The 25,760-nt window shown below is 39.0% G+C and overlaps 1 protein-coding gene across 1 annotated transcript in view; it reads right to left on the bottom strand.

Annotated features, from left to right (window-relative positions):
- The window catches only part of phactr3a (phosphatase and actin regulator 3a), a 52,710-nt gene that overhangs the window by 6,255 nt on the left and 20,695 nt on the right, over positions 1-25,760 (bottom strand). The window contains exons 2-7 of the mRNA XM_041799954.1: positions 14,538-14,699; positions 11,156-11,323; positions 10,273-10,485; positions 7,308-7,536; positions 6,927-7,177; positions 2,953-3,106 (exon numbers count right to left, since the gene is read on the bottom strand). Coding sequence (XP_041655888.1) covers positions 2,953-3,106; positions 6,927-7,177; positions 7,308-7,536; positions 10,273-10,485; positions 11,156-11,323; positions 14,538-14,699 — 1,177 coding nt within the window. The remainder of the gene's footprint in view (positions 1-2,952; positions 3,107-6,926; positions 7,178-7,307; positions 7,537-10,272; positions 10,486-11,155; positions 11,324-14,537; positions 14,700-25,760) is intronic.

Genomic DNA, 25,760 nt, shown 5'->3' with positions numbered 1-25,760 from the left:
ACCCGGAGAAATCCAGATGAGTGTTTGATGGATTGTTTTGTCATTCAGTATGAATTCCCAGGGGAAATGAGCTGTTTTTTTCTCTCTCAGCTATTTTTAGCCAGGATTTCCTCCTAAAATGGTGCAGTGTGCCTTCAATTTATACAAAAAACACATTTCCTGTAATGTGCTTCAAAAGTTGGTTAAAGCAGTAGCACTTTTATTTATTCAGAGCCTCAAGGCCTTCCAGATGTCAGCAGTGATATTAACTCCAAACAAACAAAACAGAACTATTGAGCTGTCTCTTTGCAAAGAATTTTCACTGGAAAGCTTTTATTCACCATCCTCACGAAGCACATAAAAACACTCTTTCAAGAGTCCTTGTTGATCCTCTCAAGAGCTTTAATTTATTCTGGCCTCATGAACAATTGTAAACAGTCGTAATTCCAAACGAGTGAGTCAACTGGACCGTATGCTGCGTGGAACTACATATTTATATAATAATCAGCATCTCTCACTGCTGTGCCACAAGTGGGACCTCTCTGCCTCTACAAACACAGACCCAGCTGCCTCTTATGCAAGCCGCAGTCATGTTCAGTCCTCACCTTTTAATAAGCTTGTTTGTGAACTTGTGACCAATGTTACACCTTTTCTCAAACAACCATAAGATTCCTGCAGTGGATCTAAGAATAGCTCCTGTAGGAGGTATTCATAGTTGTCTCACAGACAGTTGATAGATCTTGTTCTGCTGAAAGTGTGGGTGGCGCTTTCTTCGCGGCTGTTATTGCCAAGCAGGTTATGTAACAGCGTAACGTGCCTCTGTTTGATATGATGGTGTTAAAGAACGCAGTTCTTGTGACACATTCACTCACAAGACTCTCACTGTCAGTCTTTGGACGTCGGCTTTCTCAGTTGTTTTAGAAAAGCGGTTTGTTCTATTAATGTCCCTGCAGGGAACATCAGCAGTGCAGCTTGTACAAGGAGCGTTCCTGGAAGCAGCGACTGTCTGTACTTGTTGCTTTCCAAAACTGTGAGGACAGTTGTGCCTTTGAAGCATCCAGGAATTTACTCGACGTTTGTGTTTTTCCTGCATCAACAGATGAGGATATCATGACACCTCACAATACATTTAAAAATAGATAAGAATAAGGTACAATCAAAATTAATGAAACAAAAAAAATGTATGGATATACACTTTTTTGTTAAGTAAAACATTTCCAAAGTATTTTTTGTTAGTGAAGTTATTACCAGATAGTATTTTTAATCTAAAAATCCCTTTTTTTTTCCAGCGCTCTCAGTCGATTAAAAAATTAATCAAATTTATTATAGGCTTTGTGATTAAATAATCACATTTAATCACATATGTCCATAACTTCAGAAATATTACATTACTGGTAGATTTAATAATAAAAGTAACAAAACAATCAGAAAGAGTATTTATCTAAATGGCATCAAAACTTTCTACTAGCTTTTGAAACAGGACAAGAGGAGACCGAGGGCAGGCTTTTGGGGGGGGAGCAGGTGGCCTAGTGGTTAAAGGCGCTCCCCATGTACGCTGGCGGCCTGGGTTCCAATCCGGCCTGAGGCCCCTCAACGCATGTCTCTCCCCCACTCTTGACCCTGTTTCCGACTCTATCCACCGTCCTCCTCTATCTAATAAAGGCACAAAAATGCCCCAAAATTAAAAAAAATAAACATGATTTTTAATCATTTTCATAAACAAATTGCCCCAACATAGTCGCCATACATACACCTGTTCCTGAAAAAAGATCTATGTATAAACTATCCATTATTATTATTGCATAATAGGAACTTTAGAAAAATAAAGAGGATGCGTTAATTTTCAAGAAAAAACATAAAATTCTCAAGTTTAAAAAGTCAATAGTTTACAAAAAAATATTTTTCTGAAATAGTCGTAAATTCAAATCAACCAAAACTTGAGATTTTAAAGTCGCAAACTGAACCACAACCATAAATTTTTGCCTTTACAACATAGTAAATTCATGATCCGAAATTCCTCTTTTTTAGTTTATAATGTCAATATTTTTGGCTGTATAGACTTGGAAATTTAAATTTTGTCTTTTGAATATATGACTCTTTAAACTCTGAAACATGAGTGTTTTCTGTGCTGGCTGTGTTCAGCTGTATGTGATGGATAAATGTGGATGGTATGTATTTTTGTTTTGAAGCTCATAAATGTGTCAGTAAACTGACTACTTGAGTACAATGCACCCTGTTCTTGATCCTGTTGTGATTAACCACCCTATGGTGTGCTCTAACATGATCTGAGGCACACTAATAAGGTCATTAGTGCTTCTCTGGGGTTTCCCAGACTGAAGGAATACATTCATTAATACAAAAAGGCTACACTTGCCTAGTCTTGTGCTCAGTCTTGTTTTAACTAAGGTATTTGCTGACAACAATATTCTATTCCATGGGCAAATAAGCTACTGCATCCATGAATTTCTGATGTGTTAGCTGTTAGCCCTCTCCAATATAGAGTGAGCTCTCTTGAAAGTTTTAGTGTGGTTCACACACCACCTAGAGAGTTTGACGTAAGTGTTTGACTTTTAGCACCAGTAGTGACACAACCCCATACATCTGAACATCAATTCAAGGGTCAACAGTTCAATAGCAAAAGTGTAAAATACAAGCACTAATTCATGACTTTATCTTCAATTCATACTAACATTATGTCACTCTGAGAACAGACATATAAAGATATTTCTCCAAAGATAAGAATAGATTTTTTTTATCTAAATATCTGGATGTGGTCCATAATAAACCAAATAAATCTTTCTCTCTTTTTTTGAGTTGATACAAGTGTAATTTCTTTAAATGGGCCTATCATACAGACATGTAAAGTTCCAAAAACTCTGGATTGAAACAAAACACTTTTTTGCTAACATTTTATATAACAAACCTATTTACTTAAGATAAAGATAATAATGTTGAGGAGATTTTATTGCTTACTTGGCAAGTTTCATTTCAATCTGCTGGCGGATTTCTTGGCGCTCCTGGTCGCTCCTTGCTGGAAAGATGTTCCTGTCTTCCAGCTCCTGCTTGCTGGGTCTGTTTCGTAGTTTGACAGCCAACAACTCCTTCCTTAGCCTGCGAGGAAGTGTGCCTGCAAGCACACACATGGATTAACACAGAGGAAAGTACAACTTCCTGAATTTGACAGTTTTAAATGTCAAATGTCTTTTCACCCAATCCCTTGCTACAGTCCTCCACATGGAGGGATTGCTACTTTCAGTACCATTGATGCTGTTTCAGTAGAATCTTTGTTTTGTGCAGCAGCAATGATAAACATTTGGGCTAAGTGCCAACTCTCAACTTTACACTTTAGTTGGAGTGTTGACAATCATATTTGTGATTGGCTCATCGTTCGTTTATATGTAACTAGATAGCCAAAGGTTCAAACAAGGTTTCTGAAAATGAACTGCAAAATGATGAAGCCAAACTTTAGTTAAAGACCATAAATTATTCCAAATCATCTTTATGTATATGTAAAACATCTTATTTGGGCTGGGCAGAACTGCTTAGTTAGTTGAAATTTGAAAATGCTTATGAGTCACATAGACTGCATAAAGAATGAAACAGTGCAGCTCCTTGTATAAAGTAAAGCCAACAGATTTAGAGCTCCCTCTACTGATTGGCTGCAATATAGACAAATCTGAGTAATGACCAGAAGTTGATTGTCTGGCATCACTGCAGTGCTTTAAGTTACTTTCTTCACATTTATCAAAGGAGTGACAATAAACAGTGAAACCCATGAAATAGTGTTATTGGCTGATGATGTCATCTTATTTCTCTCTGATCCCCTCCAGTCAGTCATGACCATCTAAGCAATAATAGAAGATTTTTCCGGTTACAAAGTCAATTGGTCCAAAACAGAGGCTTCCCCCCTCTCTGATCCAGCATCTATGCCAGACATGAGTAGTTTTAACATTACTACTCCACAAAATGGCATGACATACCTAGGTATTACATTTCCACTCAGTTTTAAAAATATAATCAAAGTAAATTTTGGTCCTGTACTAGAAAAAATGAAAACTCAAATTGAATATGACAAAGTGACCAATCCACACATATGAACTGAACTGCTCTACCTTCATGTTTTACTTATTTTACTAGATCCCATTTTACCTCTACTTGTATTACTGTTTTTACTATATCTTACTGTTTTTATTGTGTCTATTATATGTCTTTATGTATGACAATGTTTGTACCCTAGTGCTGTCCGTCTCCTGTGCTGATGAGCCAAAGACAATTTTCCACCTCGGTGGACAATAAAGAATTATTCTATTCTATTCTATAGGTGGAAGGGACTCAACCTTTCCCTCTGGGGTAAAATATCCTCCATTAAAATGATGGTTTTCCCAAAACTATTTCTATCTACTTAACATGCTGCCAATCCAAATACCCGACAGTATATACAAGAAAGTTAATAAATACATAAACAATTTTTTTATGGAATGGGAGGAAGGCACGATTCAGCCTCAAAACTCTACAAACACCCAAAGATAAGGGAGGTTTCAACCTGCCTTATCTTCAACTTTATCATTGGGCTTTTACACTTAATAAGTTTATTTCAATGGTTATATGTTCCCATCCCAAGCCACCCTGGGCTAGCATTGAACAACAATGTATCCAGCCCTTACAGCTGAATGATGCTCTTTTTATCAAGCAACAGGGTGTAAAGGAGCAACATCCCTGTCTGAGTTTTTTAAATAATATTTGGAGGACTATCCACAAACTTACCAGGGAATCTGTATCACAGTCCCCATGGGTACCCATTTGCAATAATCCCTCTATCACCATAGGTAGGAAGCCGATTCAATGGAAGGAGCTGTGCAGCAGTGGCATTTCCAAAGTAGCAGATTTATACATGGACGGCAGATTCATACACATATGGAGATGAATGCTGAAACCTCTCGAGTTCAAATACCTTGGTGGAAGTACTTCCAATTAAGAAGTGCAATTGAAGCCTTTAGAGGCAAAAGCAAAACCTCTCCTATATCAACATGTTGGGATAAATGCATACTGGAAAGAGGAAAATCAAAAATAAATGCAGCTGGAATTTATATGGAATTCATGAACAAAAAACAACAGATTTTCAGGGAATAAGGAGGCTGTGGAGTACTGACTTAAGATGTGATATTATTGAAGAAGAGTGGGATGAAGTTTGGCATAGGGCCCACACAGTCTCTAAAGATGTTTCACTGAAACTGACACAACTCAAAACCACGCATCGGTATCATTGGACCTCTAGTAAGTTATTTAGAGTGGGCCTCTGACCAACTGGAAAAACTCAACTGAAGTGGGCACCTATTTGCACATGGTTTGGGAATGTGCCCCCTCGAAAAGATTTTGGATGGAAATCTGTCAAAAGGCCAGTGAAATCATAGGAAAACAAATACATCCTCACCCTGCTGTTTGCCTACTTGGTATCTTTTCCAGATTAGAAGAACAGACTCACAGCAGGTGGTTGGCTGTAGCCTTTGCAGTCGCAAAAAACGACTTTACTGTAAATGGAAAGATGCTTCCACCCCTTCTATCCAAGACTGGTTTAATGTTCTTGCCAAACTTGCAACATTAGAGAAAGTCATATATAACAACACAGATTCTATGTGTAAATTTTATCGAATCTGGGGGCCTTTCCTTACTTTTATGACATGAGTCATTATTGGGTTTAATTTGGCAGCAAAGAACGTTCCATCTGTCACAGTATTGTCTATTGTGTAACTGTAAAGAAAACATCAAGAAAAAATGCTCAGTTTAGTACTGACCACTGACGTGTAGTAATGAAATCACCTGACCACCCTCCTCTTTTTTTTCCTTCTTTTTTAATGACTAAGAACAATTTGTGCTGCCCTACATGCATTTATTAGGTTTCAGGAAATTACCATGAAGACAAAAGAACACTCCAGGCCACTCAGTGAAAAGGTTATTGAAAAGTAAAGGTCAGGGGATGGATACAAATGAATGTCCAAGGCACTGAACATCCCCTGGAGTTTAGTGAAATCAATCATCAAGAAATGGAAGGAATAAGGCACATGTGTAAATCTCCTTAAATCAGGCTGTCCTCAAATACTGAGTGATTGTGCAAGAAGGAGACTAGTGAGAGAGACAACCACGATATCTGTGAATACTCTGAAGGAGTTACAAGCTTCAAGCTTCAACAGCTGAGCGAGGAGAGGCATTACCGCAAACACAACATCCCCACTGTGAAGCATGGTGGTGGCAGCATCATGCTGTGGGGATGCTTCTTGTCAGCTGGCCTTGAAAGGCTTGTAAAAGATGGAGGGTAAAATGAATGTGGCAATATATAGGAAAATCCTGGAGGACGATCTTATTCAGTCTGTAAGACGATTTATTTTGTTCTGGTGTGGCTGAGTCAAAGCCCAGTCCTCAATCCAACAGAAAATTTGTGGCTGGACTTGAAAAGGGGCTGTTCACGCCCAGTCTCCAAGCAACCTGACAGAGCTTGAGGAGTTTTGCAAAGAAAAACTGAGTAAAATTACAGTGTACAGATGTGCAAGCTTGATGATCCCTATCCACACAGACTCAGTGACGGAAGCCAAAGGTGCTTCTACTAAAAACTGACTTGAAGGGGGGGAATATTTATGCAGTCACTTATTTTATATCACTTTTTTTTTAATTGACATAACTTTGACATTAAAGAGGTGTTTTGTTTTGTTTATTGGGCAGTCAAAAAAGCCAAATTATATTAATCATGATTGATTTATAAAACCAATAAAAGGGTAAAGCATCCAAGGGGTTGAATACTTTTTATATGCACTGTTCATTTATGATGCTAATAAATAGCTACATTGAAAACTGAAGCTAACATTCAATCTTTAATCTATGGATCATTTCATCAGAATCAAAACAACCCACAGACTGCACTCTAAATAACTCAGTATGATGGATCTTTAACCCACCGGAGATGACGGATTCATTCCAGCCGTCCAAGTCCATGGGAAGGCCTGAGGTGTTGGAGAAGCACTGGTCCAGCCGCACATTCTCCTTATTCTCCTCCGCCTCCTTCTTGGGCCAGTCAGACCCTCCACCTACCACACAGCCCCCCACTAAAGATGATGTGTGTTGATTCTCAGAGCTACAGGAGCGGGAGAGCCGTCCGTCAGAACACCACAGCCGAGGGGGCGAGCCCTGCTCACACCCTTCATGTACACTGAACGGATACAGAGGAGGATATTGAAGGTGAAGAATAATATCTGATGTCAAATATAGAAGATTTAGTAATATTCCGTATTTGTCTGTACACCCGTGTGTCTGAATGAGGAGGTTGATGTTTGACTCACCTTTCCTGTCTGTTCTTGGAAGCGAAGGCTCTCTGCAGTTCCTCCATAATGCAGCTAGGGGGCATGGGAGGGTGTATCATATTTCCTAGATGTGGGGACCCTGAGGGGTTTGCCAGGGGTCCTCGTAGTGGTAGGGTCATTGTAGCCATGCTCTCTGAGGCCCTGGGTGGAGGCTCCTTAGGGAGGTAGGAGTTCGGCAGGTGAGTGGGGAGCGACACGGGGCCAGAGTCTGAAAGAGAGGGAAGAGATAAGAAATACTACAAGGAAATAAAAGCTCCTGTTTTAAGTTTTTAGCTGGTAATGAAAATAAATTCAGATATTACTGATTTCTCTTTGGTAGTTACAAGGCAACCAAGAAAAGACAACAGCTAAAATGGGCTTTGTTTACATTTTTACAGTAAAGTGAAGTAGCTTTAAGAAAACTGCCTATGCTTTGTTATTTTGGATTATTTTGTCACAGGATGGGGAGTCATGCAGGTGCGAGTTTGTTAAAAGTTTATGAAACACATGACTATTTTTACCTCTGGTATCTTAAGAGTAAAGCCTGCTTGACTTGAACACCTGTTTTATATGGGCAGGGGCCTCAAGATATAGTCATTATTGGTGTCTAAATCAGCTTTCATTGATTAAGATGCATAAACTGGATGTAAATAAGAGACCAACAGTGAATAAATTGACGTCAGAATAGGTCTGATTATTGAAAAAAGCTCCTAACGAGGTCCTGTAGCCCCAACAGTAAGGTCTAAGCCCCTCAGAAAGCCCCAAAAATGTGTTTATATCAAGATAATTATAGACAGGTAGACCACTGCATAAATAAACAATACACTGGTAGATTACTGTGTGGTAAAATGACATGTAAAAATAATTGTATTACGTGTGGCAAAGGAACAGATACAACACAAATAAATAGCTTATTTTTTGTTTGTTAAATTACACCTGGCCTAGATACGTGATATAAGATTCAGATGTGTTGAGTTTGAAAAAAAAAATGCTTTAAAATACAACCCTAATTCAAAAAAAGTTGGGGCACTGTGTAAAATGTAAATAAAAACAGAATGCAATGATTTGCAGATCTCATAAACCCATATTCCCATATGTCCAAAATAGAACATAAAAAACATCAGATGAAAAATGTTTTCTCATTTTGAATTTGATGGCAGCCACACATCTAAAAAAAAAGTAGGGACAGGGCAACAAAAGGCTAGAAAAAGAAGTGGTGCTGATGAAAAACAGCTAGAGGAACATTTTACAACTAACTGGGCAATACGTCAGTAACATTACTGGTTGTAAAAGAAGTCTTTAAGAGAGGCAGAGTACCTCAGAAGTACAGATGAGCAGAGGTTCACCTATCTGCAAAAAGCTGTCAAAAAACTGTGGAACAATTTCAGAAAAAAAAAGTTTATTCAACATAAAATTGCCATGACTTTGAGTATCTCTTTGGGAACTAAGGCAGCACTGCATAAAACCAGGCATGGGTGCTGGAACACTTCCATAATCATTGACTATCAACACTGTTCGTCATGCCATCCAGAAATACAAGTTAAAGAATAAGCAATCCAGAAACACTGCCCCTGTTTTCTTAGGCCAAGGCTCTTTGTAAAATGAATGAGGCATGATGAGAAACTTTTTTTCAGATGAATCAAAGTTTGATATAACTTTTGGAAACCACAGACATCTTCTCCTGTGAATTAAAGAGGAGAGGAGTTATCCAGCATATTTAGTCTAAAGTTCTAAAACCTAAATCTCTGATGGTATGGGGTTACATTATGGTGTGGGCAGCTTTCACATCTGAAAAGACACCGTCAATGCTGAGGCCTTGCATATTTGCAGTAGAAGAGTCAGGGTGCTGAACTGCAGTCCAGACCTTTCACCAATAGAAAAATTTGCTGCCTCATTAAATGAAAATCTGGCAGCTAAAATCCTACAATGGGAAGGAACAGGCTGGCATTCCTCTCCAAAAACTCCTACAACTGGTCTCCTCACTGCCCAGATGTTTATAGACTGTTACCAAAAAAAGAGGGGATGCTACATAATGGTAAACATGGCATTGTCCCTACTTTTTTGAGATGTGTTGTTGCCATTAAATTGAACATTTTCTAATATATCATGAAATGGTAAAATGTCTCAGTTTAAATATCTGACACATTGTTTATGTTGTATTGTGAATGAAATATGGGTTTGTGAGATTCGCAAATCACTGCAATCTGTTTTTTAATTTACATATAACAAAATACAACCCCAACTTTAAAATTGGGGTTGTATTTTGATCACTTGCTATGACTGCTTTTAGCTTTATGGGGAGTGAAAATAAACCATCCCTAATTATGAGCTAAGGTTGAACATTTAAAGAAAAAAAAGAATCAGAAATGTAACAAGCTTTTTCTTTTAATGCATTAACATTAATATTATAAAAGGGATAATAAGTTAATATGAATAACTAGATGGAAACCAAATTTCTGTTTTTTCTAGCTACACCATTATGCAAAATTTGTTGTGTTGTATTAGTGTGAAACTCGACTGTTTCTCCAAAAAAGGGCTGTTTACGCCTGATCCCCATGCAACCTGACAGAGCTTGAGCAGTGTTGCAAAGAAGAATGGAGTAAACTTGCAGTGTCCAGATGTGCAAGCCTGATCGATGCCTGTCCACACACACTCAGTGCTGTGATTGCAGCCAAAGGTCCATCTACTAAATACTGACTTGAATATTAATGCAGTCACTAATTTGACATTACATATTTTAATTTAGTCGACATTATTTTGTAGAAGTCTGTTTTCACATTTACATTAAAGATGGCCCTTTTATACATTTTTTTGTCAAAAAAGCCTTGTTATATTGACCACTTGTTCCAACCCAAAGCCTTTTACTCATCTGCTGCGTTTTTCTCTTCCCTGTCATTCCCTTTTTTACATTTAAAAGCAAAGCTGTTGTTCATTAACTGTGTTCTAGGAGATATAAATAACTTACCATCTCCAGTACTCAGCTGTGGCAAGTGTTTAGGAGGTACTTGTGGTGGAGAAGTTCCTGTAGGGATTTCCTCCTCTGGTCTCTCTTCCATCTGCTCTCCCCCTTCCTGCAGCCCTTCAGGTAAATCCCCAGCAGGGTGCACTTCCTCTCCTCCCTCCTCCTGCAGTAATGATACATTCTCCTCCACCTGATCACAGTCTTGGGGAGGGGCAGCTAGAGGTGGACAGTTACAAAGGAGAGAAACAGTTAAAATGTGGATGGAATTGTTTTCACAACACAGAGTGTGAACATATGTTCTTTATTAAAGGATTACAGCTGCTTATAAAGGGGTGTTTATAGGATAAGGATTGTTATCACTAATTGACTGGTAGAAATACATATGAGTGAACACAGTTTTAACACAGTTAAAAAAGTCATACCAATAGTAACATGACATGTAACTTGAAATAAACTGTATAATACTGGTTTTCAACAGCAAGTCATGTTGTAGATCTCTCATGGTAGATTAGATTGGAGGCAATAAATGTCATTGTGCTGTCTTTTGCTGCCCTCTAGTGGTAGATATTCATCTGGTTCATTTACAGTAAATTGGATTTGTGGATTACAAAGAGACAAAAACACAATTAATACAACTCTTTTCTTCTTATGGCAACATATAGACATAAACTGTGCTTTAACATCAACTGTTCATCTTTGTTCAAAGGTCTCAAGCTTTTCATTAAAAACCACAGCGATCTTTATACACTCTCATATTGATCCTCTATAAAGCTGAGGCAAAGACACCCAACCACTTTATCAATCCATTTTCTCCCTACTGTTCATTTTGCAGCTCTTTAACCTCCATTGATTCATTGAGTCTGGCTATGGAGCGGGATCGTCCTACCAGGTGGGGGCAGCTCCTCATCAGGACCGAGGTATTCCACACTGCTGACTGTGAGGTTTGGGCTCAAAGGTCCCCCGAATCCTCCGAGCAGGACAGCACCGTCTGAGCAGCAGCCCTGGGTGGGGGAGTTTGGGTCGTGGCATAGAAGACCGCTGGATAATGCTACATCTGTGAGAGGACAATGAGGTGTGTAGATGTCAGGATTTCTGCAGAGCACTTCATATGGATTACTGCTTATTCCCCAAATTTCTCTATTTTTTTTTCTTCAGAGAGCTGATCTACATATTCTTACAATGAGATTCCACTTTGAGACCATCTTATTTTAATGTGAGTGTTGACAAATGAAAATGTTGACAAATGATACAGCTGTTTAAATCATTACATTTGGGCAGAAATTGTATCATTTAAGTATTATTTTATTCTTCTGGTTTATGAAATGTGACTGAAAAGACACCTCCATATCAGTAGGTATTTGATACTGCTGCAGTTTTCTTAAATAAATACTGACACTACTGTGCTTTTTCCTCAAACACACAGAATCAGAACTGACTAACATGTTCAAATACAAGGAATTTGACTTTGTACTTGGTGCTTAACAAATACAGTTTAGGAAAAATTAAAATATTTACAGTCTGATAAAACATAAAGAGGCTGGAAACTTAAATAGATTATTATTGAAAAATACAATAGCAAAATAAAAATATAAAATGCAGTATAAACATGGCAAAATACTGTACAGAGGTGCAAAAGGAGAAACTGTGCACATGTGCAGGTATATTGGATAGAGTTGGTACAAACATACAGTATTTTTGTCTGCTGGTTCTGGGGTTCAGTGAGAGTAGTGTAAATTCTGCCCTCAATCAAAACAAGGAGGAAAAAATGATAACGCATTATCTTTCTGCTTTAAATTGAGCACTTTGTTTAATAATACTATGAATACAACTGGCCTCAGGCCAAAAACTCATATTTTAATTGTCTTTTTGTATTTAAAACCACTTAGACCAGTGCCTTTAACTGCATGATGATCAGTTTCTCTGTAGCATGACTCCAGATCTTCCTAAGTTGGGCTAAGCCCTGGGTATTTAACCCTCCTGCTTCTGCCACTGGTTAAACTTGCGGCTTATTTCTTATATTTATGGATCTTATGTGGTCAAATTTCATTTTACATGTCCACATTACTCTCTTCTATATTATATATAGCAGCAACTGTTACATCTGACTTCCCCCCTGTAAGGGATCAGAAAAACATTCCTGATTCATAATTCTGATTCTCAGCCACCTCTAAATGAACTGCATGTCTGTGATCATGAACTTAAGGAACAAACAAACCCAGCATCACGCCTCTGATTAGACCCACTATGACCATTCACATTTGATGTCACCCTGACTGAAGAGCACTCTCCGTTACAGCAAAAGCATCATAACCTGGTGTTCAGCAGATGTGATGCTTCATTACTGTAGGTATCTGCTATAAATGCTTTTAAAAGCAGACACACAAGGTGACTTAGATAGAGTCAGTCTCAATCATGAACCCTTAGTGGATTTATGTTCTCACACTCTGATTAAATCGTGTTTCAATTTTACATTTTCTTTTTTTAATTATAAGATGGAGACGTGTTGATTTTACAGATTTGCCTGACATTCAGTCTCTCATGACACATTTCTGTCATATATCTGATTAATTCAAATATAGCTGGGCAAAGTTTGAGGAAGCCAAAACAAAAAGGGTAGAGCTTTATGGAGCCAAGCTAAATTGGGTCCTGTGTGGGACTTCAAGAAAGCTTACTACGGTAAAATGCCTCGCCTCGTATGTATATCTGCACTAATAGAAACTATCTTAAATGATCTTATCTACCCCTGTCTAACATATTTGATTTTCTTTACCAGAATAGTATAAACTCTCTCTCTCTCTACACACACACATATATATATATATATATATATATATATATGTAGAGAGAGAGAGAGAGAGAGAGAGAGAGAGAGCGAGCGAGAGAGAGAGAGAGAGAAAGAGAGCGAGAGAGAGAGAGAGAGAGAGAGACTATATATGCCATGGTATATACTGTAGCCTCAAGATGTAAAATCTTTTTCTGAAAATATAATGAAAATGTGTTAAAAGTGGCAAGACAAGGTGGTGGAATTGGATTTCAAAGTTAGCAGAAATAGACTAAAAGTGGCAAATGTGTTCTAAGTGGCAAAAAAATGGTTAACAGGCACAAAGAAATAAGAAGAGAGGGGCAAAAATTGTTTAAAAGTGGCAAAAGCTGGTGGAAAAAAGTTGTGACGAGGGGTTACAAGTGGCAACAACACATTTAAAGTGGCAAAAATGGGCGTAACAAAGAGTACGATACAGTTAAAGATGTTTAGAAAGGGGTTATAAAGTAATGAAAAGGGGTCAACAGAGGCAACAATAGCAGAAAAAGTTAAGAAACGGTAAAAATGTCATTAAAGTGGCAAAAACAAACATAAAAATAATGAAAAGCAGTTAAAATGTGGAAATAAATTGGTTTAAAGTAGCAAATATGGCACAAAATTTATGTCAAGTGGTAAATGATTGTCACGAAAATGTGCTGAGAAGATTATTAAAAGGGGTTAAAGAAGTGGAAGAAATAAATCATTTCAGCACCAGAACCAAATAAAAGTTTGAAACACATTTAGAATGAAGTAACCGTTGACACCCATACTATTCCATACTAACCCATAACATACTAATCCATGCTATCAATAAATCACAACTGGGGAGAGCCCATTCTCTGTGGGCAGACCTGGTCGCCTCTATTTGGTATGTTGTTCCTTTCTAAAATTATTCATTTCCAAGCAAAGCAGGGTGCATCATTTTTGACTGATTGGATCTGAAAAAAGATCTAAATTTTTTTTTTTTTTTTTTTTTTTTGCACAATTCTTTTTAAAGCAGAAACACATATCCTTTACACATCCTTTCAAGGATACTGGAAATACCTTGGGAACAGTGGTAACTTTTTCAAAAAGTCCTTCACTCTGCATCAAATATTTCATGGTTAAACATGAGAGCTACAAACAGGGGATCTATCTGATGAATTATTATGTTGATATAGATTGTATTTGTTCTGTTGTGGTATTCATTTTACAAGCAAAACAGTCTTACTGAGTGTAAAAGTCAAAGTCTGTGCTGTGGGATCATAATAACTGAAAGAGCTTGGATTTAATTCACACATTAACAGCATGAGTTCCCACATATACTCACCCACACCCTCTCATTAACATTTCCTAACCTAATTCATTAGAAAGGATGCGGAGAAACGTGGGCTTGTAAGTGTGTGGATCTATTTGTGGATATGAACCTGGAAATACTACAACCACCCACCAGAACACTTCACCCTCCACCCACCCATCAGCTCTGTACCTGTGGAACTCTGCTTCAGCTTCTCATTTTTCTTTTTTCTCCACTTCCAGGGCTTAAAGATGCGCCCCAGGGTGGCCAGCTTGCTGTTCCGTCGAATTGGTGGAGTGTGGACCCCGGTCACCAAGCAGCCAGTCCTCAGCACCCTCTGCTGGTCAACTAACTCTACTACAGGGACAGAGGAAGTGGAGACAGACCCAGTGGAGGGTCAAGAAATGCAACAGGAGGATGAAATTGAGTAAGGAAGGTGGAAAAAGAGTGGGGGGAAGGGGAGAAGAAGTGTAATGCAGTGTGGAAGAAAAGGAGGGAAGGTAGTCAGGGAGGGAGAAAAATGTGCAAAGGTGCAAAAGTAGGTGAAAAAGAAAGAGAAGAAGGGAGAGAGAGAAACCAGAGCACAATTAGTACACTCACCTTACTAAATAAACCATGATGGACTCCAAGTGCTGTGAACAGATTGAATTAGAGAGCCTAATTTGATCACAGCCTACCCTCTCACGGCTCTGAATCCCCTCCCACTGTGCCATACGTCATGTTTCAAAATAAATAACTCTCACAGTTTAGATTTAGAGGGAACAGAGCAGCACAGAGACACACAATCACAGAGCTTCATAAGACTACAAAAAGATCCATCTCCCTGAGGACCAACAGGTGTGCCAGCAGAGATGCTTTCCCAGGAACAGCATTAGATTCAGCTGCCTGGTTGAGAAGCAGGGCTGACTGTTGTTTCATTGTTTTAATACACTGCTCTTATTCAGGACTAAATGTTCTCTGGTTCAAGCTCTCACAGGACAAACATCTCCCAAAGTGATCAGTGTGTGACAGAGGTGCGAAAGTCTCTGCAACATGAGGCAGGATGCTACAAAAGCAGAGCGAAATCATGGGCAGCATGCACAGTGTTTTTATTTCATTTCAACTCAAAAAGCACTCGTGATTCATGCGTGATTCAAGGTTATTTTCACTGGAAAAGACCCGCAAAAACAAAACCCAGATAGTCAAAAACATTATTGATATTTGAGATGAAAATAAAAATGAAGCTTTTGATAAAACAATAAACTCAAACTGTTCAAGTGTGTTTGCAACACTAAAACCAAATGAAAGAGAAAGAGGATCCCTTTATTTTTTTAATTCACTTCAAACATGATAAATATGGGTGAGTATTAATCCAAACACTGACTGACCCACTTTCTTTGTAGTTTATCTTTAGAGAATGGTTTTTGTTGTCCTCACTGTAAGAGTGAGACCACTCAATAAGAATTATTAACCTTTTAACCTTCCAAGCCCTCAGCTATATTTTAACCATTTTGTCCTGCCTGGACTTATTTATTTAAAACATCAACCCTGTGGTGCACAGCCAAGCTCTAAACATCCTTTTATTCAGTACAACATGGCCTTTAAGTATATAAGAGCGGCAGCAATGTCACTTGATTTTTTTTAAAAGTTATGGGACTATAAAAGCAAAAGCAAAAAAATAAATAAATAAATAAAACTCAAAGATTTTTATGTCTGGCACACAGTAACTAATAATGACTAAGACTTATTCTCTCATCACGTGGGAACCAAAAAGTGAAAGAATAATCTTCTGTGACAAAGAAATGTTCAAAGTATTTGCATATATACACAAAAAATCTTGTGCTTCTTTAAATCTGCTCTGTTTTTGCCATTATTCAAAGCAGTTCCTGTCTGCAGTGACATGGAGAGCCACATCACAGCCTTCCTGTTTGTTTTTCTCTCCATTATGAGCTATTCAGGCTGTCTCCTGAATGATCTGAGAGTGAAGACATGGATTAAAAATAGATACAAAAAGCATTTAATATTGGAGTTACTGGTGTGGATTGAATCTTCAAAGATCCCCAAAAGTCATCCACGTTCCTGGCTCAGTTGAAAAGCCTCTCTGAGGGCCATAAATGACATGGACAGTGTCATTAAAACAGTAGAACAGTATCCCAACTTCTGTTAAGGTCCTGGCAAGGGTGCAAGTCCAAAACAAAAATTCCCAATAGTTAAATAAGGCCATCCCATAACATTATTACTCATGCCATTTTAAGAAGGTGGGAAACATTTTTTGAAGTAACAAAAGTGTATTTTTGTTGCTTTAATAATTTTGACTATTTTTGTTAAAAATGGCATTCTTATCATTGCTTGATTTAGGTTGGATCATGTTTTTGCCAACATTCATGGACCCCCATTGTGGCTGGACCCTAGAAAGCTTTCCCCTCTGTCCCCCATTTGGGTGACCTTGACTTTTAATCCAGTAATGTGTTCTTCTTTCTTCATCACTTTTTGAAATAAAAAAAAAACATCAATGAAAACATGGGGATGCATCAGTAACATCAGTACTGAGCATCAGACTGGCCAACATCAGCCCTTCTGACAGACATCAGCCATCGACAGATAATATAGACATAAACTGATGACAACAGCAGATGTTGAACTGTTGAGTCATATCAGTTTAATGCCGGTATTCAGCACACCTAATGGCTGATTATTGTGAAGAAAATATTATCAGTTGGATAAAGTTTGATCTGCTTTTATGGTCAAAGTTAGAGAAAATGTTGCCATGTGGAAGAGTTTGGCCAAAAGAAGTAATAAAAAAGGAAAATCAGCATCGGAATTGTCCATCGGCCAAACTGATATTTTAAGCATAGGCCCTGATTTTTACAATCAGTGCATATCTGATTGATTTTTGTCATTCTGACAAGCGGCACAAGGCTCCTCTAGGACAGAGGTTCCCAACCTTTCTTCCTGAAGCCTCCCCTACTTATATGTAAGAAAAGCCAAGCCCCCCATGACCCACACAAATTAAAAGGTGACCGATTACTGTCAAAAACCAACATCAACTTTAATTGTTTCATAGGCAAAACACAAAGAAAATAAGTTTATATACTTTATGTCTAATATGCCAAAAGACAATTGTATAAACTATTTAAGTAAAGTTTTGCCATGAATGTAATTAATATATGCCAATCTAATCTTAACCCCAGAGCAGACAAAGCCTCACGCCCCCCCTGAGATCTTCATGGCTGAGTTGCTGTTGTTCCTGAACTCTTCCACTTTTTAATAATATAACTTACAGTTGACTGTTGAATATTCATATTCACAAACTTTTTATTGAAAAAGGTGGCATCTATCACAGTGCCATGCTTGAAGTCACTGAGCTCTTCGGAACGACCCCTTTTGTATCACAAATGTTTGCAGTTGAAGCCTGCATGACTAGATGCCTGATTTTATACACCTGTGACAACAGGTCTGATTGAAACACCTGAATTCAATAATGGTCAGGTGTGACCAAATACTTTTGTCCATATGGTGTATGTGTCCAGTTGATTTCATCAGGCTTTAAGGGAAAACTGTTTCATTGAAAGTGCAGATGACTCAAAAAATAAAAATCAAATACAATCCATTTATCTTTGTAGAGTTTAATATTTTGAGTTTTTTCACAGAACTTTCTTGGGTAACGGCAGGTATCCCATAAAATCTTAAAACATTTCAGACGAAATCCTGATTGAATGAATATTAAAATACATATAGGTGTTTGTGCACATCTCACGTGTTGCATTTCTCTAAACCACATGTGCTTGTGCTCTTCATGCAGAAAAAATACGTATTTTGTTGCCTTATAATTGGTCCACTTTGCTCCTAGAAAGTTCTGCTGATCTTCCAGGGCTCTGCATAAAAATGGACACAGTAATTTTTGTAAACATAACATTTTCATATAAATGTGAATGAAAATAAAAGGAAAAGTAGGCAGCAGTGTGTGATGACAGCAGTTTATGAAGTTAATCTAGCGTAATATGTGAGCTGTCCCCATCACCTGTGCTTCTTCTTCTCAGAAAGCCTTTTCCTCGCTTAAAATTAAACTTCTATTCCAATGAATGATGGTTGTGAGTCATATCAGGAAAAGTGTGGGTCTATGTGCTCATCACTGCGCGTTCGCCCGAATCTTAGAGTGCCAAGAAAGAGGAAATGTATAATATATGCCATTTTATTTAAGTGCTACATACGTCAATGTGACAAAAATGCTGTGATATCTGCCTTCAGGAGGCTGATATCTTTGTTCAATATTCAGCTAAGGAGGAGGAGGAGGAGAGGATTTATGATGGAGGAGGATGGGTGGGGGGAGAAGAGGGGGGCAGAGAGAGGGTGTAATGTAGAGTACAGTGATGGAGGAGGGTGGATACAGCTGACTCCTTTTCATGTTTTTTTTTTTCTTTTTGACGCTCCTTCTTCTTCCCTAAAGCCCATGGAGTGGGGGGAGAGAGGATATGATGGGGATTGGAGGAGAGCAAACAAGAGTAGAGAAATAGAAAAAAAGAAAGGAAGGAAAAAGAAGAAAAGAGAAGAAGGGGAAAGTAAAGAGGAAACAAAGACACAAGAGGAGAGGAAAAGGGAAAGAAATAAAAGTGGAAGTAATGCCAAGAAAAGGACAAAGAGAGAAAATGTGATGATAGGAGGAAATTTCCAGATTTGCTTGGAGCGTAAAAGTTCCAGGAAACAGGTTAGTTGACCATGCATACCCGTCTCACCGTATCATCATCACCACTGTCACACATGCAGCGTGGCAGACGTGGCAGCGCACGCAGAATCCAGGTCAAGCTTGAAGGAAACGCACCCAGTCAAACAGGAAAAAAAGGAAAAGCTTAAGAGAAGGAGAGGGGGAGTGGGAGGGGCAGAGCCGATGTGTTTGTGAGAGAGGAGAGAGAGGGAGGAGGTGGGGTCAGGCCCGCCGTTGTTGCCATGACGACCACATCCAGATGCTGCCGCAGCAGTGGGAGCCAGCGGGAGGAGCGAGTCAGCGTGTAGTTCAGAAGAAGAGGAGGAGAGAGGAGCCCCCTTCTCAGACACATCTAAAGCCACTGGTAGCACCCAGTGCATTGTGGGTAGGGGGTGAAGCCACATGGAGGAGATCTGTCTGCATTTTGAAACGGGAAAGGAGGACGGGAGGGTGGGAAGGAAGGGAGGGGTTTGAGGGTGGGGGGGAGAAGAAGGGGGATTCCAGGGAGAAGAGGCGAGAAGGAGAGATGGGAGGGGGCTGTTGCTATACGGAAGCGCTTGCAGGAGAATCAGGGCTTGTCCAATCATGGTGCAGCTATTTATAATGCATATCAAGTAACTGTTCATTTTTCATAGAAGGGGTGGTTGTTCACAGAAAATGACAGGAGTCTAAGATGAGCACAGGAATTAGGTGAAAACACATGCATGCACATGGAGATTTTTTTTTTATCCGGCGGATGAGGATGTCTCCAAATGTATGTCAGATAAGCACGGACGGACTACATGCACCATGTGGCGATTACGTGCAATTCTAATTAATATGCTAATGCAAATAGGATTTATTAAATCCATGTGTCGGGCTGATGCAGTGGACCAATAGTCTGTTTGCTGTGTGCCCATAGTTCTCTCTAACACTTGTCTGCACACTGTAATTCCAATCGGGTGGTGGTGTTTCGGCTTTTCACTGGATGAAAGATTAAATTCCTAATAGAAAACGTAATATAATTCATAAAAAGCACAAATATAAACTCTGTGGGCTACATTTTCTGCTGCATTAGTGTAGCCTGAACTCCAAAATGATTTAAGACTGGAATTAAGTGGGCAATATGATAATGTGACTTGGCAGGAAAACGGAGTGTGCCACCAGGGACCACACCCCACTTAACCAGCTTGTCAGCACATTCAGGAGCACAAGATCTCCCCCTACATACTCACAGTGAGCACATCCCCCCTTCAGGAGTGCCTACGGTGGGCTAACTACAAGCATCTTTTTTTTAAGTAGAGGAATCTCAACATTCAAGATATCATTCAAATGGCAAACACTGCATTTCCTGCTCTGTTGTATCAATGACAGCCACAAAGGCAAAGAATGTAAGTGAGCAGTGAATACAACACTGAATCTGTCTGTGACCTTTTACAGTTTTCACATTCAAAGGAAGCAACACAGAGGGGTAGGATAAAAATCAGCAGCACAGTTTCAGTAGTGAGGTTGTATGAGGCTAAGCCTTGCTTTGCTGAATCACCTGATCGCTGATCTAATGAGTGGGATTTTGTTTTTAAAGCTTTCATTGTAGTAGAAGACATCAGAATCAAACAGCCTTTTACTATTTATCTAGCAGTTTGCTCAGGCAGAATCTACCTGCTGAAAACAGACTTTCTAGCAGCTGTGATGTGATCTTTTTTGTTTTGTTTTGTTTTTTTTTTACAAGCATTTGAGAAACAACCACGCATTCTGGCTTGTAACTCAATGATAATAGATGGTAAGGCCAGTGGTGTAGTGGTGCCTGGAGAACTGGGTATGCTTTTAATTAAGTATAAACAAAGACATATAAATCCATCCTGTATATTTAGTTTCCCTAAAAATTGACCTTTAGTATTCTCACATGGTCACTCATGGAGTGGCAGCTAAGAATCATTTTGAAATCAACAGCCAAAGAAGAGCAGATTTGACGTTCATCACCAACCAACAGGTTAAAGCCATACAGCCTCTGAAAACCTCTCTTACAGGCTGTTCATCTGAGAACGAAAACACATACAAAAACTTTTAAAATATAGTCCGATTAAAATTCCTTTTAGGGGTTAGGATAAGGGTCAGGGTAAAGGTTAAGATACCAAAAGTTACGTCAAAAACCTGACCTGACAAATCTGATTAGATAACTTTTGACAAAGCCAAGTGGACAGTCTTCTCACAGGGAAAAAGGTCGCTGACCATGAAAAGATTCTAACCCTGCCAGCATGGTAAGCGTAGCTCCATTAGCTGCATAAGCTATATAGATAATGGAGGTACATAGCTAACGGAGCTAAATAGCTAGCAGAGCTAAAGCTGGACTCACAAAGCAACTACATATCTACCTTATCTGCATAGCTAAATTAGCTTAAGCTATGTGTGCTGAAGCTTACATTGCCAAAGCTAACTTAACTATCAAAAATGTGGTTACGTAACAATGTTGCTAACATAGCTAAAGCTAACTTAGCAACAATGGCTTATGTCGTAACAATAATTATTTCGCAAGCATAGCTATGTTAGCATTAGCTAAAGCTAACAAAGCTAAAGAGAGCCACCGTTGGTGTAACTACTTCTTAAATGATCTATCCATAATCTAATCCTGGATTAGACTTCTGACCTTTTTCTCTGTTAAAGTTACAAAATGTTTCTTTGTCTGTAATTTTTGCAATGTGGTTATTTTATGACTGTAACTACCAGCCTTTGTTTATGAATAAAGTTGAATTTAAAAAGACAAAAAAAAAAAAAAAAAAAAAAAACTAGAACTTGAAATATGTTGTTTCATTCATACAGTGTCTCAGAAGAACAGTCTGTGAGAGTGGTCGTCAGAAATGTACGGTCTGCGGCCAGATTCCTCAAAGCCTGAGACAACTTTATGTTTTGAGTGAACTATTCTTAATTCCTCAGAAGTGTTGAAGGTAATAAGCTATGAAGTAATGTAGGATCGAACTTGGAGGACTTTTTTGCTGTCTTTCACATGCTGGGATAAGGGTTTAGAAGTGCTTATACTTTACAAAGACAGAATCTATGGGTATATTCTGTATACCTGAATATACCTGCTACACCACTGAGTAAGGCTGTTGAAACCTCTGTTGATGCATTTGTGTTCCCCTGGATTTTGCCAGAGGGTCTTTAGGATTAATGATTTTTTGGTGATACCCAGACTTTCCCAATAGCAGCCTGCAGCCTTAATTTTCATTAACCCTGGCAAATATCATAACATAAGCAAAATGTTGTGAATTTTCTCGATTTTGCATGGAACTTTACCTGCTTGACTGCATTGTGCCAACTGTGAAGTTTGGTGGAAGAGGAATAACAGTATCAGTGTTTGGGCCCCTTATCACCAGTAAAGGCCAATATTAATGCTTCAGCATACCAAGATATTTTGGACAATGCTATGCTTCCAACTATGTGGCAACAGTTCAGGGAAGGCCCTTTTCTATTCCAACATGACTGTGCCCCAGTGAACAAAGCAAGGACTATAAAGACATGGTTTGATGAGCTCAGTGTGTAAGAACTTGACTGGCTCACACAGAGCCCTGGCCTCAATGCCATCATGCACCTGCAGAGGAACTGGAATGGAGCCAGGCCTTCTCATCCAACATCAGTGCCTGACCTCATAAATGCTCTACAGAGTGAATGGGTATACACATTTCTCCAAGAAACACTCCAAAATTTTGTGGAAAGCCTTCAAGAGGAGTGGAGGTCGTATTAAAGTACATATATTGAATACAATGTCATTATAGTACCTGTTGGTGTAATGGTCATGTGGCTGAATACTTATGTCCATATAGTGTATTTTTTTTCCTGGCACATCCAAGACCCTCTGAAAATGATTTTGCATGCCACTTTTGGGTCTCACCACTGAGACAGTAGTAGGAGCAATTTAGGGTTTCTTAGCCTAGGACATGTTGAGTACACCTTAACATGGTTGAGAGATGACCAACTCTACCACTGAGCAACAGTTGCCCCTTCAAAATAAGGCAGTTCCTTAAGTGCCCACTTGAGGCTGGCTGCAAAACACCCTATTAACAGTCATACTAAAATGCCCATTTTGATAACAGAGATAAACATGTTTACAGCCTTATTTAAAAAAAAGGGTTATGGTCTGAACTGCTCATTTCTTTGTGGGACCACACAGTATGGGGGTTAGTTATCTGTTTCATTAAATCAAGACTAAGAGTTACATGATTACAGTTATTGCAGTTCTGAATGACAGGGGGCACTTTAGTTGTTTGCCCTGAGGCTCAAGGCCCACCTCAGATCCATTTCTTTGAGTCTGGTGAGGTTGACTGAAAATTATTTTGAAACAGCATCTAGAATATGGTGACTGCCATCATCAGGCTTCAAAACATTACTTCAGAGACCAATGGGTGACATCACAAAGGCCACATCCATATTTTATACAGTCCATGTTGTAAGCATATTGTCTTGCTACTTTGCTCCAAGCACCAATATGTCCAAATAGCTCTCAGACAGTTGACAGCATGGCTGTAGACTCTTGGACTCATCTTTTAGCTTCTGCAATCACCTTTAAACCAAAGGTGTGGCTTATAACAAAAGAGTACATAAATCATTGTGCAACCTTTCCTGCTAAACACAGTGCGTGTCCTTCGGTGGTCTTATCACAGCTATAAATAACATCAGTCTGACCCTCAAAACCTATCATGTCTGAAAGCCCCACAGAGTCTCTGCTCCTTGCTCCAGCCACCCTGCACCTTCCACCCAAGCAACTGACAATGTGCCCTTGAATGGACCACCTCCTTACCCGCTGCCACGCCAACTAACCTCCTCACTTTACCCCCCTGGCTTTGCAACTGTGCTGCCATCTGTCTGTAGCCATGCTGCCTCAGGGGCCCGGCCACAGTCAGAGCACAGGGCTAAGAGAGAAAGTGGAAAGAATAGGGGCTGAGGAAATGTAAAGTGAAAGTGTCTGAATGAGAGAGAAAGGCTGAGATCAAGAATAGTAGTGGCCAAGTATAGAGTGATTTATGAAAGGAGAAGCTGGGAAATAATGAACACCTTCTTAAAATGACTCTATTCAGGCTCTAAATAGAGCCACCCAACAAGGACATTATTAATAACATCTGATAGCTTTCTTTTCTCATAAAGCCTCCTTTCTTCTGAGAGATTTATTTTGTCTCTGCTATGACTCACTTTAAATCTACCCATGTAAAATCACATGTCTAAATACCTATTTTCACTCTGTCACGTTTTTCAAAAACACATAAATAACAAAACTACTAATGAGAAAAATAATGCTCTTTTGATTGTGTTTGGAGCATACATTCATTAGGACTAGTACCATAATGGAGGACATAAGGTCATTTCCTTGTTTTTATTTTCAAACCTTACCATATTTCTAAAAAGCCAATATTGTCATTTAAAGAGCATTGCTAAAAAGTATGACAAACAATCTATAAAAAGCCTGATTAATAAGTTTTGGCAAAAAGCTCAAACATGCTGTGAGCCCTGAGGGAAGAGTGCAAAGATGACTCATCCTAACATGTATGTTATGTTCTGTCTGTAACGTGTTTGGGATTTAAACTGCTTTCTGTTAAACATAGCGTGTGTGGTGTAAGGCCACATGAGTCGGCAAAGGTCAAGCCTCCAGATCATCAAAGTGATTACAGGCCGAGTGTGAAACTCCAGTGTGTGGGCTTCTGGCAACAAGAGAGGGAATTCATGTCAGTGAGGCCAGCAACCAATAGGAAAGGCCCGAGGCCCTTGTTTCTTACCATATGTTGGTGTTGAGAATGAGGACTAATGGGCGGCTTGGTGTGTAAGCATTTGCTGCAGCATCAACAAACAGAACCAAGAATCTGGTTCTTTCTCACAGTCTGTTTAATACTGGCAGCATACATTGGTTTCCAATTTCTTAAAATTTTCTGGATGCAAGAAGATGGGGCAAGTACAAATTCTGAGGTGGGTCGCTGAAACCTTTCATTCTCAATTAATCTCATCAGTTATAAGATATTCTAAAATTAAGCAGTCATTTGTTAAAAAATGTAACCTATTTTATGTCACATTTTCTTGTCCTAGAAGTACAGAAATACTGTTAAAACTGTGCATTTTGGGGGCGCGCCGGTAGTCGAGTGGCCAAGGCGCTCACCATGTACGCAGGCGGTCCGAGCTCAAGTCCAGCCTGTGGCACCATCTCCCGCATGTCTCTCCCCGCTCTCTTCCCTGTTTTCAAGTCTATCCACTGTCGTCCTCTATCTAATAAAGGCACGAAAAGGCCCAAAAATAAATCTATATAAAAAAAATAAACCTGTGCATTTTGTTTTCATTGGCTCTGGAGAAAAATTCCTCCAGTCTGAGGACATGTGATCATGTATTTGCTGTTCACTTACATGAGAATATCATAATGGATGCCTAAAAAAACAGCTGACAACATGAGCGAGCACCAGCAACAGAATCAGCTTTATTACACTGATTCCTATTTAGTATCCTGACAACCCAACAACTACGTATGTAGTCTGTCACTCATGTTGTCATGGACTAGGAACAAGGATAGAGAACATAACAAGGCAACAGGAGTGTCAAAAGGAAGATTTTCTTTTAATTTCCTCTCTCATCTCATTTTACAAAGTTGAAATAATTGTGCATCAATAATATCCCCATCTGTAGTTTACATATTGTTCTCTGTCTTGTGTCAGCACAGAGGTAAAATGTTGCAACGCATCTCAAATGCTCATCAGTGCAAAGTGTAACACTCTGTTTTCCACATC

The sequence above is a fragment of the Cheilinus undulatus genome, linkage group 11 (genome assembly GCF_018320785.1).
Source record: "Cheilinus undulatus linkage group 11, ASM1832078v1, whole genome shotgun sequence".
Lineage (NCBI taxonomy): Eukaryota > Metazoa > Chordata > Actinopteri > Labriformes > Labridae > Cheilinus > Cheilinus undulatus.
This window is presented reverse-complemented; position numbering and strand designations above follow the sequence as displayed.